General features: G+C 42.2%; 1 protein-coding gene across 1 annotated transcript in view; it reads right to left on the reverse strand.

Annotated features, from left to right (window-relative positions):
- The window catches only part of LOXHD1 (lipoxygenase homology PLAT domains 1), a 133,068-nt gene that overhangs the window by 34,120 nt on the left and 78,478 nt on the right, over positions 1-20,470 (reverse strand). The window contains exons 27-33 of the mRNA XM_062513988.1: positions 19,728-19,890; positions 16,864-17,018; positions 15,874-16,083; positions 13,665-13,788; positions 10,141-10,349; positions 5,323-5,508; positions 2,263-2,390 (exon numbers count right to left, since the gene is read on the reverse strand). Coding sequence (XP_062369972.1) covers positions 2,263-2,390; positions 5,323-5,508; positions 10,141-10,349; positions 13,665-13,788; positions 15,874-16,083; positions 16,864-17,018; positions 19,728-19,890 — 1,175 coding nt within the window. The remainder of the gene's footprint in view (positions 1-2,262; positions 2,391-5,322; positions 5,509-10,140; positions 10,350-13,664; positions 13,789-15,873; positions 16,084-16,863; positions 17,019-19,727; positions 19,891-20,470) is intronic.

The raw sequence follows: 20,470 nt of genomic DNA on the forward strand, positions 1-20,470 counted from the left end.
TTCCAGGCTGAGCAACTCTAAGATAAAATGTCGGCTAGGAAAATAAAACATTCTTTATCTTCAGCAAATACCTTGTTTGAAGTTTGTAACACTGATATTCATCTGATACTTCCAAGAGGAAAGTACTAGAGGGAAGTGATTGCCAAAGTGAATAACTGGGTGACCCAGAAGCTCTTTGGTATCCTTAATTTATACTAAGAACATAAACCTGAAAAAAATCAAGGGAAGAAGTAGCCAGACAAGCTGACTGCTGCTATTCCCTTTTCAGGACACAGAACCATTTATCTAAAGGATTTCATTAAGCTTTCCTACCCATGCCTGCCCTTATAAATATTTCCATTGCCCAGGGATCTTGGCAATAAGTGTAATGTAGCAAAAATTGCCTTAAATCTGTGGCAGGTTAGACAGAGGGTTTTTTGTAATTCACTAAGCCGCTGTGAGTGAATTGGCACTGGATGGCCCCAATAAACATGAAGTGCCTTTCACTGTTTAGTTGCAGCAGCTCTCACCCATCCCTGCTCTGCTGGTGCAAGGGCTGGAGAGATTTCCACGTGGAAAAGAGCCAGGGGAGCCTGTGCTGCTAACAGCTGGATGAAGAATGGTGGCAGTGGTGTGGAAACTGACAGGATGTGAATTTGGGGACATGAATGTACTCTGCAGAGGGTGCTAATGAGATGACAAGAGCTCTGTACAGCTGAAGGTGTGATACAGAGCACCTCCAGCTAGCAGAGATGTGCCAGCAGAATAGCCCAGCATCCTGGGGATGTTAGTATAATAAGAGTTGTGCCTTACACTTCCTTTTCTTTACACAGCCCCAGTGATTTGTCAACACCTTTCATGGGTCCTACCCTGTCAGATGACAACCCGAGCAACTAATAAAACTTTTCTTCTGTGTTACATTCTCATATTCTTTTGTCAGAGATTGTCCATCCCACTCATGTAGACAAATGGGATGTGTTTTTAGGGGCCACAAAGTTTAGGGGTATGGCTTTCCCCAGATGCAGCAAGACTACTACCCTGCTCCTCAGGGGTTGGAGACGTCTTCATCCCTTTAGAGATTTTCTGGTTGACACAACCAGATGTGAAATCTGCTTCATTTCTGAATCCAAACATGAGTGGTCCATTTTCCCACCTGTTAGGACTGAGTGTTAGAATTAAATGAGGATTAAATAAATGGAAGACAGGCCAAGAAGGCTTGCCCAGGGTCTTGTAAGAGGGTTGCCACTGATGGTCACACTCGCTGGTAACCCAGGGGCATTGCCCCACATGTTAGATGCTCCTCTGTGATACGGAGCAGCAAGCCCCAAGAACTGTGGTTTTCTGCATGACTCAGCTGTGTTTCTCACAGATATTTTAGTCAGCAGCACCTCTGATGCATTTTCTTTTTTTATTCACAACAAACAAGGCTTGTGCTTGTTACTAACTAGACATATGAAGCTCTCAGTCTTAGCTGTGTTTGTCCAGACACCCACTCTGCTACAACAGCTTCAAGTAAAACATTCCCTGACCAAACACCTCTATGCAAGGTGTACCTTATTCTCAGTTATCCAGCATTCCCTCAGCAAACTGAGCTCAAACCACATGGCCAAAATCTCTCACCCTTCTGATGGTCTGTAGATGCCTTGGTGAATAAGATCAGAGCTAGTCAATTAATTAAATATAAGCATGATGTCACTAAAAGGTGGTTCATTCTTTAGCATGTCAAAGTTTCCATACTAAGGACATGGTAGGAAGGAACAAAAGAGAATTGGGAAGTGGATGAGTGGTGGCGTGTGTGGGTTTTTGGCTTTTGAAATTCTGGCATCAGGCTAGGGTTATAGTGTTTGTTAGCTGTTTGTGCTGAAGAAAACATGAGATTCCACAATTTTAGTAAAATCAGGGCATTCAATGCAGAATTCTGTGCCACCACTCCTCCATTTCCCAGTGCTCTCCTGGGCAATGTTCACAGTTCTTGGAGACAATGCAGGACTTCATACTTTTGTTCAAGATGCTTATCTGTAAAGCCACTGAGGAACAGGTTAAACAAACTTCCACAAATGACAAACGTGTTTTCACTGGCTATACAGTGGTCTCCTTTCCTTTGCTTTGCTAAGAATCTGACAGAAATTTTTACAGGGGTCCCAGGTCTGAATCTATAATGTCAGTTGGAGTAAATGTCTGTGTTTTGGTGGGAGAATGATCAAAGCCCTGAGTGATTCTTGACTTGACACTAAAATCTGTCATCACTCCTCTTCTAATCAACAAAAATGACAGCCACTGTACCTGTCTCCATTTTTTTCCAGCAGCATCTCCTCAGTGTTCCCATTGGATCCAAAGACAGTCATGAAAATGCTGGCATCGGTACCGCCACTTTCGATGTCTCCAGTCACAACCGTGACTTCGTAGAGGATCTGGTGAGGGTTGGAAACAGAAGCCCTCATTTAAACAGCTGTCCTTAACCCATGTTCAACAGGGCAGCAGGCTTTCCTGGACACTACTTCCTCTTTCCTATAGAAAATGTCCCAGCACAGCTTCTTGGTTCTTCTCCACACCACTGTTTTCACGGGCAAAGTTAAACATCAAAACTTACTACAGGACTCTCCATCTGTGACCTTTTCTGCAGATTTGCTCAACCTTGAAAGAGACACATTTATTGTGACACTATTTGAATTGCAGAGTCACTGAATGGACTGGGTTGAAAGGGACTTTTAAAACATATCCAGGTCCACCCCCTGCCATGGCAGGGACACTTTCCACTATCCCAGGTTGTTCCAAGCCCCATCCAGCCTGGCCTTGGACACTGCCAGGGATAGGGCAGCCACAGCTGCTCTGGGTAACCTGTGCCAGGGTCTCATCACCCTCAATGTAAAAAATTCCTTCCTTTTATCTAACCCAAGGCAACATTCTCTCAGTTTAAACCCATTATCCCTTTTCCTATTCCAACCCCAGTGATGAATATCTCTTAAACTGCTTCTTCACAGGAGTCACAACCATCACATCAATAGCTGGGTCTCCAACCCTCTGCACCCAGTGTCTCTGCCTGGTGACCTCCAGCACTCCAGCTCTGTACTAAACCAAACTCTTGCTAATTTAAAAAAAAAAAGACTCTCCCAGAAGAACAACTGTTTCTTTTTCTTGGCTGCAAAATGTTTCTCCCAAAAGTTCAGTGTTTATCTGAGCAATGTTTATTCCAATTTCACTAATAGTTTGGAGGTTTATACATTAGAACATTCCCTGCACTACAAAAATTCAGCTATCCTGCTCTCCAAGGGGATGCACACTGCTGCATCAGCTGCAGAGTCCTCCTATATCTTGGATGCACTGAGGGCATGCCAGTTTGTGGAAAAGGTGGATTTTTATAATTTTCACTTTACTAGCCTAGTTTTGGTCTTTTCTCCAGACATGGGAACAATAAGACTTAGAATAAATATGCCAAAAATGTGCAAGTCAAGCACAGCAAGTGGCTGTCAGGGGTTTCAAGACTTCTAGACCACTAAGATGTTTTCAAGATCATAGCTATGGTACCAAGACTTCAAGACATGGAAGAATATCAAGAAACAGCTTCCAGAAACATATTTCAAATAGTGCACTGCTAGCCTCATTTTATTGGCCTGAATTTTGGCTGCCACATAGGAATAACATGCAAAGGAATAACATAATATAAAAAATTATTTTTCATATTTGTTTGAACCTGAGCAACCTGTTAATCACATATTCACCCACATGTATTTTAAATCTTAGCAATGCATCCTATTTTTTTATAGGAAGGAGAAAACCTTTTTTACCAGTGCATTGAAGGTTTATAATGGCTGTGGTGGACACTGAGTAATTTCCCCAACTATGGGAAAGCAAATACTCAATTTAAAGCAAAAAGAGGGAATATTAAGCCAAGAAGAAAATTAAGTTGAAATGGGTACTTACGGCTGTACAAAAGCCAAGTAGGAAAAAAAAAATAGAAAAGCATTAATCTTGCAAATGATGCTAAACAACTCAGTTGTCTTTGAACTCTAAAATGCCTGTAAGACTCAGTTTCTAACTACAGCTATTTATGAGGGAACAGTCTCAAATTCCCTCAACTAAGAGACTGATCAGAAAATAAAATGCTCACTTTTGGTTTCATGTCCCAAGCATCTCCCCAGATTTCCTTCAAATCTCCCATCAAGTTTCTGGCCCGACATCATAGGGAAAAAACAGTCATTAGATGTGTCTATTTTTGGCATGCTTATGAAAATAAATATTCAGGATTGTGCTTTTAGAGGAAGACTGAACATAAGTCTTCATTAACATCCACTTCAATCTATGGGCAAGCCATAAGCTCACCAACAGGATCTTGGAAACCTCATCCAGGAAGTTAAACAACAGATGGGGCATTTTTATGAGATTGGTTTTAACCCTGGTATTAAGTCTGAGGAAGTCTTTTATACCCTCTTAGGTCAATTCCGCCACTGAAATCTGCATTGATTTGGTGAATCCTTCACAAATGTTAAAAGTATTATAAATTTTTTGCATATCTGGGGAACAAGAAAGATTTCAGGAGAATATCCTTAGCTTGGGAATCAAGAGCAACATAAAGAAAAAATAATGTACTGTGAAAGTGTAACCTGACTGTAAGTAGAAGCACATCTATAGATTTTAATTTGCCACACATGTATTTAAACACATTGTTATTATCACGTTCATCCAGACTGTTATTTCTGCTACAAATCTTCCATCCAAAATCAGCATAACTCAATTTGTACTTTTCAATTTGTACTAGTCTGAAATATGGCACAGCAGATATTACTTCAAAATTAATATATTTGAATGAAAATACTATAGAGTTTTATTCATCAGTGATTCAACTTTAATCAGTTATTCTCACCAAAGATCAGGCTTACAAACATTTTCATGTTTCAACAACTTCCAGTTATTATTAATTTCCTTATCTGCTATTAGAAAATTTGGTATGTAGCCTCATCATGGAGAAACTAAAACTTAAAGATATTTCCACTGCTCTAATCTGGTGAGTTAGAAGTAATCCTTCACCTTGAAGCTGCTCCCACTCTATGGGTATCAGGTGATTCAGTGGGTGACAAGATGAGGACAGGCTGTTGATCTGTGCCCTACCTGCTCTGCCCTCCCATCTCTGCCATGGCTGCAGCCAGCCTCACTAAACCATGCTCTAAACAGTCATAAGCCTAAGCCATGCCTAAAGGTTTTGCTAATAAAATAACATGGGAAAGGAAAGCACAGGGAAGGCTCAAGCCACCTGCAAAAGTCAAAGTCTGAGAGCTGCTGATGCATGACCTGTGCCAGCATAGATCCCTGTAGCAGCTAAAGGCACAAAGTGAGCCTGGTGCTTACCTTGACACCAATGTTAACACATTCTGCATCCAGGATGTTGAGGATTCGTGAAGTGAGCCCATCACCTTTGTCCCTGGCCAGCCAGCACTTGCAGACAAAGTTGTACATGACACCTTTGGTGGGCACGACGATGGTGAGCTCTTCCATCAGCCAGCAGCTCTCAGGGGTAGCGCCATCATGCCCCACCTGTGAGGGACACAGAGAAAATACCTCCTGGGGAAAGACGATTTCCCTGGATGAGGGTGATTCACCTGCCTAGAAGGACTCAGAGTCTGCTTGCACCACCACAACAAAACATTCCTCCAGTGCCATTGCCACAGGCAAGGGAGCTCAGGTCATCAACTGCTGTGCATGAGGGAAGGCCAGTCTCAAAAAAAAAAACCAAGGTAGACTGGACTGACCTTTTTGGAAACATGTCCAGTCTCTTGTCACTTTGCTCCTGTGCTGTTAACCTCTCTATGCTCATTTGCAGGTGGCAGCAGACACAAGTCTCCACCTTTATAAACCTTTCCACTTCTGTCACTACACTTGGAAGGGATTATTCAAAGCTTTATAGCCAAGAGGAAAGATGCCCGGCAAACACCCACATGTATTATTACAAGCACTTCCCTCACAAATCCACATATAAGTTAACTAAATGTATGAGGCTGTTTCTCTGCTTCCCCTCCTCTTAGACTGCAAAAGCTCTGTCTTTGTACAGGAGACAACAGATGGAGCTTACATCTGTAGCTGGTTGATTTTCAAGGACCACCACCTCCAGCCTCAAGAATGATGTATCCTGGAGACCAGGAAGTCACACAAGGGTGGCCACAAGCCCACATGGATGAACAAGTTAAAAATTTAAGTGGAAAAAGGAAGAATTCTAGAGGTGGCAGCAGGAGCAGAGGTCCTGCAGAAATACAGAGACAGTGCACAAGTGTTCAGGGATGAGTTTATGAAAGCCAGAGCCCACCTGAACTGAATCTGCCAAGAATCAGGGTTTCTGCAGGTATATCAGGAGCAAAACAATGCTGACAGTGTAAATTCCGCCAAGAACCTACAAGTGTCCCTCTTAAAGAAGGTTGGAAATTCAACTTGAGGCAGACTTGGAAGAAAATTATGTGTCCAGGTTGATGTATGAACCTTGGTCAGTCATTCCAATGAGCTATCAGTCCATAAAAGACCTACTTGCACTTCATTATTTTCAGAGAATATGTTGTTTCTGTCATTTCTTGGAAAATGAGGTCCTTAGTCAAAAACCCTCACTGTTTTTTGTTTTAAATTATTAGGATATTTAGGGAGGCTCAGAAAGCAAATTTTAATAACAGATTCATTTGGGTGATATATCTGTGGTTTCTATTTTTTTCCCAAAAAACAAGTGATCTTTTCTGTCTGACGGTCTCAGCCATCACTGCTATTAGGAGTATTATTGCTGTACTAATGTCTGTGCAGCTGCAGAAAATTAGAGCTAACCACTAGGGAAATTCAAGTCTACAATGGATGCATTAATCCTCTGATTCTTGGGGTGTGAGGTGAATGGGAATATAACATTTGCCTTCTCATTCCCTCCCTGCCAGCTTGGCCAGCATCTTCAAGCCCCAAGTCAGAGTCTTTGTGCAGCTCTATTGCAGGATGGTGTGGATGAGGGAGTGGGGAAAGTTCAGGGCCATGGTCCGGCAGTGACAAAGCAGCTGGAGGGAAAATCTTAATGAGCCTAATGAAATTTGCTGGTCTTTTAGGATCACTGCACAACCCCACCTGCTCACATCATAGAACAGTTTGGCCTGGAAAGGACTTTTAAGCCCATCTCATTCCAACACCTGCCATGGGCAAGGACACCTTCCACTATCAAGTTGTTCCAAGCTTCCTCCAGCCTGGCCTTGGACACTTCCAGGGATGGGTTATCCACAGCTTCCCTGGGCTAAGTTTCATTCCAAGACATTGCTAGGTGCCACAATTTCACAGCAAACTTTAACTTCTTTGATATCAGTGTCAGCCTGAAAGAAACAACCTCTGCATCCAACTGTCTTGGAGAACCTGTGCACGAACCTCAAGGACCTTCCAAGGACCTCAAGAACTATGTAAATTCTGAGACAAATTCAGTTAGTGTCAGACAAGTCCTCCCTATGCTGGACTTCAAAAGCAGAGCACCAGGATTTGACTTTCAATTCCTTTCAATTCCAAATTTCAATTTTTAGACAGACCATGCCAATATGGTGAACAATGCCAAGCCATGGCCACACCAGCAACATAGCCTGGATGCACATGTCAATATCACAAGTGTTTTGGGCTGAGATGTTTGAACTAAATTAGAATGGTAGAATTTCAAAACCAGGTAGATCCTTACTTTGGCTATTTGAAAAACTTGGTAACTTGTTCCTACTGTCCTTGAGGGACTGCACATCACTTAGACTGAGATTCACAATTTATACTGAGCAGCTCAGGATCACATAGAAACCGAACACAGTGGCAGTGGAAAAATCTGAGAGAATATTTGTGGAAAGAAGGTTCAGAAAATACTAGAGAAACCTGAGGGTCAGGTCCCTAGTCACTGAGGGACTGGACTAGCATTTGCAACATCTGTGTGTCCTTGATTTTCCTCTGTGTTCATGATGGAGAAAGGCTCTGAACCAGAAGAGGTTTATGAAAACAAACCAGTGCAGGACTCTCCTAGACATACATGTGTCTCTCTGCAGCAATGACAGTCTAGGAACAGAGATACTTTCATTCATTAGGAGAAGAAATGTTAAAAAATTATTTTGAAAACACAGTATAAAGTGTCTAAACCAAATAACTTGTGTTATTAATTTTCATGTTAGAGTGCCTATTAAAGTCCATCAGTAGTAAATATTATATCTGTAGGCTTACAAGACTGGAATAAATGGGGCCCTCTCAAATTGCTTCATGTTTCACTGTTTCTGCTTTCAGTGGAGTGCATTTATAGCAGGAGCATAATACCAAACTAGAAGTAGCATCACGCTGCAGATCTCACAGTCCTGCTAAATGGCACAGACTGCTGCCTGGGTTATACAGAGAGCTCCTGGAAACTTAATCCTCATGCTATGCTATTTTCACATGGTAACTCACCTTCAGAGCTGTTCACCTTCTACACAAATGGACAAATGCCAAATCCAAGAACGAACTTGCTCTTCCCCAAGTAGATAACTAGCAATTTTCTGCAATGTCCCTGAACACTGCAATTTTCTAGAAGGAAAATGCGCATGGATGCCATGGCAACAATGACAGACTAGCACATCGATGCCATTGCTGGGACACGGGTCCAAAAGAAGGGACCTTCCAAGCTGGGGCACTGCATGATGGAAGGCAGAAACCAGGAGCAGGTGGCTCCTTCTGCTGCGAGCTGGGGAGTTACAAACCAGAAGGGAAAAGTGAGCCAGGGTGAGGCAGCAGACTGGTGAGATCACTGAGTACAGGGGTGAAAGAGTGCACAAGAGCATCACCAGCCTGAAAGATAGATGTTATTTCTTTTTCTAGCTCTCTACATTTTATTTGCAACCTTTTATCTTCTTTCACATTTGTATTCCTCTTCAAATTAATTTTTGCCTTGCCTCTGCCTATTTCAAAGTGTCTTCTACTTTCCTCTATTTTCTACCCATTCCCTACCCTATTCACTGTATCTTTTCCAGCATCCCTTTCTATTTCATTCTTCAGGCTGCTTTTCCTGCCTCTCTGACCCTGAGGTCAGATACTATCATTTTCCTCCCTCTCTGTCCTACTCCATGGCTGTTTCCATGTGTGCACAGTCCAGAAGAGAAGGATTGATACACTTGCTTCACTATAAAAGTTTGACCTTGAGATGGGCCAGACAGAAAGTGCCACTAATAAACTTAATAATCAGACACTGGGAGTGCATTAAGAAAATGGCTTGATAATAAACTCAAATCTGATATAGAGATTTCTCAAGATATCAGAATTCATTGCTTGAGTGAAAGGTAGCACTAGTGACAGTCTCTCAACTGCAAAAGCAGGACATACAGACACAAATATTTTCTTATTAATTAGGATTTATCTTTATTTCTTGTCTCTTTCCAATTATACAGGCAAACACACATTGACAGATAGGTTTACTTCCACAGAGGGGTAGGGGCAAAAACAAAATTAAATAGTCTCCTAGAGTCCTCAGGTGCTGTGGGCTTCAGTACTTGAGGTGCTGGAGCAAGCTTTAAGGAGATGGAACTGCCATACAAAGCAAGAATGATGTACACAAACACTCTGGAATATTCATGTGAAGTTTAAGCCCAGTGATGGAAAGTCTATGCAAATTGTGTCTCCCTGAGCCATAACAGAAAAAATGGTTCCTGTACTGAAATCTATTTGCGCACATTACTTACAAATTATGATTAATTTTCTTCTCTAAGCCTGTGTCCTCCAAGCTGTGAAAACAATTTTCATGTTTAGCTCGGAAATTATACAAGATTTGTTTCTCACGATTTATGAAACCCAATTGGAAGTAGTGAAAAAAATCAACTAGGAAAAAGACTGATGAAGGACTGCATCCTGGGAAGCTTCACTGCATCTGGCAATAGAAGGGATTGAGTAAGAAAAAGCAGTGCCAGAGACAGGACAAAACTGGGACATGTTGTAACTTCTTTACAACTCACAATTGTCTTCTGCTTCACGAGGATCCTGGTTTTTTGCAAAGTAAAGCATACTTATTTGCAGGTTCAGACACATTCGAAATATCATCAGCACAGTCCTGTTTACATTCCTTTTAGTCCCAAGAGCCTTTCCTTCACTGCTAAGAAGAACAGAACCACGTGCTTTCTTTGGCCACACATCCCATATACCTCCAGCACTCACGCTACGTTCACAACATACCTCCACTTTTTTGATCTCCCCAACATCTAGGCCCCAAACTGAAAACTTCTCCACGGAGCCATCTGCAAATTCATCCTTTCCTTCTGAGAGATCCAGCCACAGCCTCTCTGTCTGCACTTTTTGTGGGCCCATGATGATGATGAACACTCGGCTGTCGGTGCTGGAGTCGTACTCGGTGCCCGTCGTGACGGTGATGTGGTACGGGATCACTGTGACAAAGAGAGGCTTGTTCATCAGAAAACCCACACGCATGTGCACTTTTACAAGACTTGAGAAAACCGGGGGCTCATCCCATCAGAGGGAGCAGCTGTGCATGCCAAATAGGTTCACATCCCATTGAATTCATTTGGAGAAGCGATAACATCATGCTTTGTTGGGCTACAAGTGTTCTTGGGAGACCGCTTTCCCACGGCACTCTTGGGACTGAATTCTGCAAGGGTTAATTTCCCCAGACAACCCTACTGGCTGCTAGGAGGTTATAAGTCCAGATTTCTCCCTAATGCATGACAGAACAGCAAAAAGCTTTAATCCTTATTGACACCAAGAGACCTTCCTGAAGATGAGTCTGAGCGCCTAAATCTTAAACAGGCTATTAGGCCAAAGTGTTCTTACACTCCCCGTTCAATAAAGACAAATAAATCTGTGCTGACTCCAAGGTAAGCCATCACTGACTGAATGTCCCAGAACAACCACAAATGCTCTCCTTTGTGCCTCATTCAACGATTGCTGTGATCTATGGGGCAGCTCAGGGTTTCAGCATCCCTGTACAAATCCAGACAGAAGAGAGCAATCCTTATATTAAAGGTAAGTCACTCAATATTTCTATGTGTTGCATAGTAATTTTGATTGGGGGAAAAGCCTTCAGGGCAAAGCTTGGTAAAAGAGGAGGTGGTTTTTCTGTGGTTTTCAGAAATTTCAGTTCAGCTGCTAAAAGGGAGGAAGTGCCAGACTGCTTTTCAAGGGCTTTCCAAAAGCTCATTTGGGTACGCCAAGCAGGCAGTGCAGAATTGGTCGCTGAATACCCGTTTGATTTCTCAGAACATTTGTGCAGCGCTGTTCAAACAGTTCTGACAAGACTCAGAGCTCTGAAACTTGCTTCGTCACTGACTCAAAACAGCCTGGCTTCATCATCACTTTTCTGATTTAAAAAATAAAAAAAAAGTTTATAAGTTGGCAAAAAATAAACTTGGATGGTTTTCAAATTACCCAAGATTGACATCTGATTTTGCTCTATGACTAAAAACATTTTTGAGGTGGGGGTTGTGCTAGAAATTCGTACCAGACTCAGAATATTTGAGCAATATCAGGGAAGGCATAAATTCATGCTGATCAAATCTGTCCTTACCTCTGGACAGAGAAGAATCCAAAAAAGATTCATTCAGGCCCAATTTGAGGATTTTGTGTACCAACACAAAATGAGCTGATGATTAAGCAAGATTTATTCTCCCATTTATGGTATAATTTACATTTCAGTGGGTGCATCAGCACAATGATGCATTTAGCAGGAAAAAAGTTTAGTTGTAGTCAAGGCAGATTTTATAAGAATATATTGAGGGGTCATGTTTAGGACATCTCAATACTTTAAAATAAAGTGTATTTTGAATAGCGACATTTTCTTTCATACAGGTTTTGTCCTGTTCTGATGTGGCAATATAAGTTCAGAGAACTACCAGCATTTCTAGCTGGTCCTTAAGCCAGGGTACTTGAAACATCTATAAAAGAGAAACGACATGTTTGAGCAACTATAATTTCCCATTTTATATAATGGATACAGAGATATAGATCAGCTTACTATCAGAGACCAGGAAACATCCTTTGTTGTTCTTTCCTCTGAAAACTGGAGAATGGATCCTTAAATTAGTTTATCTTCCCTCCCTGTTGTCTCCCTCTTTACCTGGGACTCGTATTTTCCTTTTTTCAAACACAGGAGAATACAAAACCTGCAGCAAGGACAGCACAGGTCCTCCAGCCCATCTCCCTTTGTCCTTCAGTGCCAGCACAGGATTCAGGCTGCTTGAGGCCATGTGTTACCCCCCCTCAGGAGGGTGGATTTCCTTAGGGATCCATCCATGCCATCTCCAGGGCTGCCTTCCAGCATGGAAGAAGGTTCCCAGTTCAGATCTAAGTAGGCAAGAGGACCTTTCCCTGAGCTCCATCCTCACATCCTCAACCTCCTGCCTCTCAAAGGCATTTGCCAGATTGTTCTCAGCAGTCAGGACTGGGCTGAGTGACAAAAGTCACTCCCTTTCCCAGCCAACTCCCAATCCCACTTCCTGAGTGAACCAGCTGAGCTGGCTTTTTATCCAGCTCAGAAGGTGGCTGCCTGGCTCACCCAGTCCATCTTATCTGACATTCCTTCAGGAAGCAGTTTCCTTAATGAGGCCATGTCACTGAGCAGAGATAGTGGTGATGACAAGCTCCAGGACTCAGAGAAAAAAGACCACCCTGGCACAATGGGGATGATAGGAACTGTCCTAGGCTCTGCTGGAGAAGGGTTCTCATGGGAAATGATGGTATTTTATCCATTATTTGTGAAACTACACAGAATGCCAACATGGCAGATGTTATCCATTGTCACAGCACAGAAGTAATATCAGAAGGAACATGGAAATCACTTAACTTTTTATTTGATCACAATGTGGGATTACAAAAGAAGGGCTACCCCAAGACACATGGGTTGCAAGCCAGATTGAGCAATGTGCAGTGCTACATTTGCTTCCCAAATGAAAGGTGTGGGATGTGCAACCCAGGTATCCCACCACAACAAGCCACTGGGCATCAGAGGAGCTGCAAACCAACTGTGTGACCATCACTGGACCTGTGTGAGTCCCACTGTAGAGCTATCTTTTTCCTAAGGAAAATTACAAAATTTTCACTTCATTTACTGCAGAAGTTTAAGATAAAGTTAATAAATTTGCACTTGCTGTGGATGAAGAGCACATAGACAGACAGTAACTGTGATGCAGCTGCTGCTCAGTTAGTCAATACAACACAGTATTGAAATCACACATCTGAAATCTTAATCTAGAGCTAAAGAATAGAATAATAGAAAAGCAAGGCTGGAATGGACCTTAAAGTTCATCTCATTCCAATCCCCCTGCCATGGGCAGGGACACCCTCCACTAAACCCACATGACAGCTGTTGTGATGGACACTACATGTGGTAAGGAAAAAGAAACCTGAGAAGTCCTAAAAATAAATCACATTTAAATTTAAATTAAATAATATTTCATCTTGAAATATCATCTCGTTTAAGCCAAGCAACAGTTTGGAAACACTGAATTTGCTGTGAACTTCATTACTTATTCCACTGTTGAGGTCAGAGAGCTGCAGGAAAAACAGCAAACACAAAACCAAAAACCCTGATCCAGCATTCCCCAAAGCAGTCACAGCACAAGGAGAGGAGAAATAATTTGTTGTTCTGCCTCTCCTTGCTCTTCAGCAGGATGAATGCAGCCTCTTTAGCACTGAAAGTCAAGAGCACATGGATGCATGCAACCAAACACTCAGCCACGACCACTCACGTGAGCCTTCCTCTGCTGCCTTGACCAAGCTGGATTTTTTGGGCTCCTTCAGGTTGGCATTGCTGTCCTGGCTGGACACACTGAGAGAGGAACCATCCAGGCTGTTCCGCTCACCGTTGTAGCTCTGGTTGGGAGGCACGTTTGGGCAAGTGTGGGAAAGAGAAAAGGGTGAGAACTTTCAGAAAGCTGTGTGAAAACAAATTTCAGGATGGAGAAACAGGAGGGTAATGAGGCTGAGCGCTCAGATTGTCAGCTGTTCCCATGTGCCTCCAAGAACTACGTGACAAGAAATGCCTGTAGCTCCCCAGGTAGCATTTTGGGCAGTATAGCTCGAATAAATGTGACTTGTATTGTACTGGCAGTCTTTCATTTACTTCATGGGTAACCCTGGCAGGCCATTTTGGATGTGTGTTACATTAAAAGAAAATATAATAGACATAAGAGTATTGTGAGTTGTGACCTTTTCTGTGTGACCTGCCTGAAATAGTCTAAGATTGTCTGAAATTCAGATCAATGGATCAGTGCCAGAGCTCATGGAACCATAGAAGGGACCTTAAAGGTTATTTCATTCCAACCCCCTATGGGAAGGGACAACTTCCACAATCCCAGCTGCTCCAAGCCCTATCCAGCCTGGCCTTGGACAATTCCAGGGATCCAGGGGCAGCCACAGCTGCTCTGGGCACCCCATGCCAGGGCCTCACCACCGTCACAGGGAAGAATTTTTTCCTAATATGAAATCTAGACCTACTCTCTTTCAATCTGAACCCATACCCCTCTCATCCTGTCACTCCAGGTCCTTCAAAATTGTCTTCAACTTTCTTGTCAGCTTTATTCAGGTACTGGAAAGTCACAGTTAGATCACACTGAAACTGTCTTCTCTCAGGCTGAACAATCCTAATCCTCAGCAGAGGTGATCCCTCTGATCATCCTGGTGCCTCCTCTGGACTGGCTCCAGCAGCTCCAGGTCCTTGTGCTGTTGGAGCCCAGGGCTGGAGGCAGCTCTGCAGGTGGGGTCTCACCTGAGCCCAGGGGCAGAGGGGCAGAATCCCCCCTGCCCTGCTGCCCACCTGGGGGATCAGCCCAGGGCAGGGGGGTTCAGGCTGGGGCAGGTCCAGCTCTCACCCACAGCACCCCCAGCTCCTTCTCCCAGGGCTGCTCATTAGGAACAGGTCAAATCTCATAAGAGGCAGAGTACTGCAAATCTGAGTGACAAGAAACACCAGCTGGATTTGAAGAGTTACCAACAATGCATTTGGTGTCATAGTCCCATAAATGTGAGGCTTTTGCCTCGCTGTTCAAATAATTAAAAAAAAAAGTGGAGTGATTAGTTTTTCCTCATTATGAATTGATATAAGCAAGAGGGTAAGCCTGTGCATAGGCATTCATAGTGTTGTGTGCTGCAGCTTTATGAGGCAGCATATGGCAACACTCATCCATAGTGTAACATCTCTTACATCCGCTCTGCTGCATTCAGGACGAGTCTGGGCCAATTCCATTGATGATCATTTTAGTGGTAACTGTCAATTAAATCGTCTCTGTGTTTTGCAAAGTGGACTCCTTAAATAAAATGAACTTATAATCAGCTCCTTTATTATGTTTCACTGTATAGAAGTAAGAGAAGTCTATTAATCTTGTTTGCTAATTTTAATTAGAACATGTACCTCGAATTCCAATTAGCTGCACTAGGCCGATAAGCAATAGAGAGAGTACAAGTAGAAAGGACATTTCACTAAAAAATGTTTGGTGCTTTGAGTGGTAGCAGAGACCTGGCTTTTTACATCTGGCAGTGGTGGAATAGGAATCTGCAAAAAAAAAACAAACACCCAGTCCAAGTGAGGATGAAGTCAAAGCACCCAATATTTGGGTTGGAGGACTGTGAATAGTGGGACCCATTACTAAGCTGCTTTGTGGGCAAAGCAAGGACAGAGCTGGGAAATGCTGTGTATCAGCAAGGTAGTGAACTTCTAATGTGAAAGGTTCCACTTACACTCCTTGATTTTTCTGTTGAAATTACAAATTACGGAGCTAATGATAATGGGCTGAGAGTGGCCTTACTTTCAGCTCTTGCCTGAAAATCAGAAATCCATTTTGGATAAGCCAAAAGCCCTCTTGAGTCCCTAATGAGCTACCTTGGACTTCAGCCAGATATTAATTTTTTTTTTTTTTTTTTATGAGTAGCAGTGGAATCTACTTTGAGCCTCAACTGTACCTGTTCATAAAGTGTACGCTCTATTTTTTTGTCCTCTTTCTTTTTAGAGAGCCAACGCTCGCACAGAAAAACAAACGACTCTTCTGTGGTTTCATCCAGGATCTCCACTTTTTCCAGGAACCAGTCAGGACTGAACATACTGTTGTCATGACGAATCTTGATCTTGTATAGGATACCAAGGTCCACAGCCTGTATTGTGAACGTGTCCTCCTGCAGGGTGTTCAAGAGCAGTTGATTCTATTAACAAACTCTCAACAGATCATCTACTGGAAAAAGGCAAAAAAAAAAGGGAGACTACAGAACACATATGTTTAAGTTCCATATTGGTGGATGGCGTTTGGCTAAGAGCTTTGCAGAAGTCTATAGAGGCATATCTGTAAGCTAAAACTGTTCTTCAGGGAAGTGTTTTAAAGCCTGCTTCTGCTAGGAAGGGAAATGCAAGAAACACCACTTTTACAATCAGTTAGAATATTGAAATCCTGGGAGAATTTAAAGTGTGCTTCCCTTTCTAATCCAGGTAGAATATGAATATTCCAGATAAGACCATCCTTGCCACCACTGTATCCAAGTGACCCATGGGATGACCACAGGCCATCACTTTTGGTGTTATTTTCCCAGATACAGCTGAAGTTTGTGTCCTATCAATTTAACAAGTTTTTGGGTGAATTCCAGCATGTACTGTGTACGTTCAAATTGTTTGCACAGGGACTGTGGGAATCTGCAGCTCACAGCTCAAGCCAGTTTCCATGACCAAGCTCATAATTTGTCCATCAGTGACTTCATAGGAACATCTGCCTGTTTGCTGCAGTGCCTGTCAGTTGTAATACCCAGCTGACAATCCATACAAAGCATTTTAAGAGGTAATGAATGTGGTAAATGGAATCAATCAATTCATCCCTCATAGGAAAACTCAGCCTATAAAGGCAGTCATTGACTTGATAGGTTAAAGACTGAGAAATGGAAAGTGTCATTAATCCTTAGCGTTTTTACCTGTCCTCTTTCAAACTTGTTGAAGTTTGTTTCAGATTTACTGAGTTTTCTCTCTCCCATGTCCCCCAGGTCTCCATAGATATTTAGGAAGACATTAGCATCTGTCCCAGCACCGTAGACATCCCCAGTGAACACACTGATCTTGTATGTGTGAACTGCAGAGAGAAACAGAGACAATTTCTGGTCAGATGAAATATTAAGATCCGTGTTAGGTACTGAATTTACCTGAGAAAATGTTTCCCAGATTTTCTGCTTGTCACCTGCAGATGAATTAAATACCATGTGATTCTTCTTCCAGGTTTCCAGTCTAAAGACTGGAGAGTCCCTGGGCTGACATTTGCTGACTTTCTTTTTCTCTGTGTAATCAGTGCTTGTTTGTTGCTTTGATCACACAGTTCACAGTTAAAAATGTGAAGAATCATTATGGTCATTACTGGATGGGAAGTCAATAGAGGTGAGGGAACTCAGCACCTTTTCATACAGAGGCTCGAGGGACACAGACCTGAGAACACTGATTCAGTGCTGTGAATTCTTAATACTCCATCTTCCATAAACAAAGACTGGGAATTCAGATGTTCAATTATTACTGGAGTAAATGGCATGTATCTCTGTAAATTCTCCAAACAGACAGAGAACAGCTTTCTGGTTCCTTTTGCTGAGAGAGTATTTAATTAAGGAAGGGCTGGATCTGTGCTGTTTAAGTACCCTTTCTCTTTAGCTTGCTCAACGATGAGACAATAAAACCTCATCAAGCCTTTAGTAATGTGCTTTACTAAACCTGTTAAATACTCCTATTTTTTTTTTTTTTTTGCAACTCTTCTCCCAATTACAGGGGGAAAACAAACAGTTACTGAAAGCATCTTCTCCAGGAAAACAATGAGAGTCTGTACAAGTCTTTGATTACCCTGGTGGCACATGAGCCATGGAGAATGCCTCCCTGAAAATCCCAGGGCAATGCAAATGAGCATGAGGCACAAAGTCTTAGTTAGGATTCTGTGTAAGTTAACAGTGTTGAAGAAAATTGCTATATTGTCTTTTTCTTCTTTCACAGTAAGACAGACCCCATTCTGCTTTGTCATCCATGAAAGATTTCCATTGATTTCTCTGAGAAATGGATCAAAATCATCACCTGAGAAAATCCACCGGGACTATGTGCAGTGCTGGATTTTCTGGTTTTCTTCTTCACCTATGTCCTAAGAGTTACAGCTCCATATTTGAGAGGCAACTGCTACTTTAGTAATAAAGAAAGCAATGTATATTGTCTAATTAGTCAGTGCATCCCTCTTGGGCCTTTCCTTGCTAGTTCTAGAGACCTTCAGGACTAAACCACAGTATATTACAAAAAAAAGGTGATCCTCAGAATACCACAAGTTGATTTTTCATCACTGTCATTTACACCATGTCACTGCCCAAGATGTATGAGGACTCACAGATATGCAGAAGATTTAATTCTTGTCCCAGATATTTTATATTTAAAGCAGAAGATCCCAAACTTAGCCCTAGCTCCACGTCAGAAGAAACTTTCAATTATCCAAAAATTCTATTCTGTAGATTGTAAAACTTGTTTTAAGGCTTTGTCTTCTGAAGGAAAAGTGAGTCACCGAGGTTAATTAACAAATGGTAACTGATCCTAGGTAAAGAAACAGAAATGAGAAGTTAAAGAAAATGTCATGCAGGCACCTAGATGTCATAGAATTGTTGAATCATCCATTTGTTTGGGTTGGAAGAGACATTTAAAGGCCACCTTGTCCAACCCATCTGCCATGGGAAGTGGCACCTTCCACTAGACCAGGTTATCAGAGCTCCAACCTGAGCTCAAATGTTTCCAGGAATGAAGCATTTACCACTTCTCTGGGCTGCCCTTGCCTTTGTTTTACCACTTAGCAATTGATGTTTAAATTGTCTTTGCCTCTGCAGGACAAGAAATCTCCCATAAGCTGCCATGTAGTTCCTAACAGGAGGAAGGAGGACACCAGTCTTCTTTCCAGCAAGGCATCTCTTCCCTTGGCAATGGAAAACAGCCCACATTGATTCTGACAGTGCTCTATAGTGAATGGAAGTCAGACTCTGAAAGAAAAGAAACACAGACAGAACTTGTTTTCTCTGTTTAATCATCTTGTTGCCAGATGCAAGACTCAAGAATGAAAATGGCAGCTGAATTCCTTTTGCTCTGCTCAGGATGGGGAAGTTCATGACCTCTCTCAAGGACTTAATGAGATCTGGGTGAGAAAATATTATTTTATAGAGGAGAAAGAGGTGCTAACAGCTGGGCATATAGAGAAGTAAGGATTTTAAGGGTGAAATTTCAGGTTTTTTCATTTGCTTCAGCTATCAGTAAGGCCAAACACTGAACATCACCCCTTTATAAGATGAACTCAGAACTGAATATTTTCTCCTCCTGAGGGGCACCACAATGAGGTGAAGGTGGCTGAAATGACCCAAGTTTCTAAAGGTTATACATTTGTATGTGAAGTGCAGCAGGCAAAACAAGTTTGGGACAAAAAGAGAAACATTAATTAGACTCATAGGATAGGAAAGGAAGAAGCAGAGTGCACAGGACAGGTGAAGATGGGCAAATGAGTGAAGAGGTTAACACAGCCTGGAAGATGAGATGTAAGAATTTTTTTAGGCATCAGAGGAGCCATGGAGACTATGGGTGTGGAAGAGTGTCTGTGACAGGTTCCTAAAAGTCCCACAAGAAAATAATGATGCTATTGCACAGAAGTGCTCCAGGTGTCAGAGAGGCCAGAGAACAGGAAGGGAAAGAGAACAGTTGTACCAGCATGGCACTGAACAACACATCTAAATGTTTTGTTCCAAAAAATGAGACAAATCATCCCTACCTACTCCTAGGATTGTATTACCTTCTAAAGGGTCTTCAACTTCTTCCTCTATCTGCTTGAGTGTCCCATCCTTCATGAGCTTTTCAGTAAAAATATCAGATGGCACCAGTTCTCTGACAGTCTCACCATCATCTTCAGACTTTGCAAGCCATCTTTCACATGGAAATGTGACAGTTTCGGAGCCCTAGAGTACACATGACAGAGGAAATCTCTTCAAAACAGCATGAACAAATGCTAGAATTTCCCCTTTGAAAATACTCCGACACGCAGGAAAGGATTTTCAACTCATGTATGTGTGTGTGCGTGTATAGAGGCAGACCTAAAATAGTACTCAGAAATGTATTTTCTCCAGAAAGAGGACATCTGAGGAGTCTCAGAAGAAGCACTGAACATGCAGCAGAAAACAGGATTCCCAATGGGTGTGTGAGAGTGGCTGTATGACCCAGCACGTCTCTGCCCTTCCCAGTATTAAACCTTGTAAATTCCTAATCAGGACTGCACCATTCCTGCTGAAGCTGTGCTTTACTGAAACTCTGCAATTCCTCTTCAATCCTTATTCAGGCAGCATTTCTTTGAAGCCAGTAGGGCTTTTTTTTTTCCTTTTTTTTTTTTTTTCTGAGTTCAATACTTCATGATTTTGCCTATAATTCTGTGACTCAAGCTGGGTTCCAGGCAATTCCCATACATGCAATGAGAGGAGAAAAATACTGATTTAATTTTTGATCTTTTGTTTTGACTTCACTTTGGCGGAAACAAATATGATT

Source organism: Cinclus cinclus, chromosome Z, assembly GCF_963662255.1.
Source record: "Cinclus cinclus chromosome Z, bCinCin1.1, whole genome shotgun sequence".
Classification (NCBI taxonomy): domain Eukaryota; kingdom Metazoa; phylum Chordata; class Aves; order Passeriformes; family Cinclidae; genus Cinclus; species Cinclus cinclus.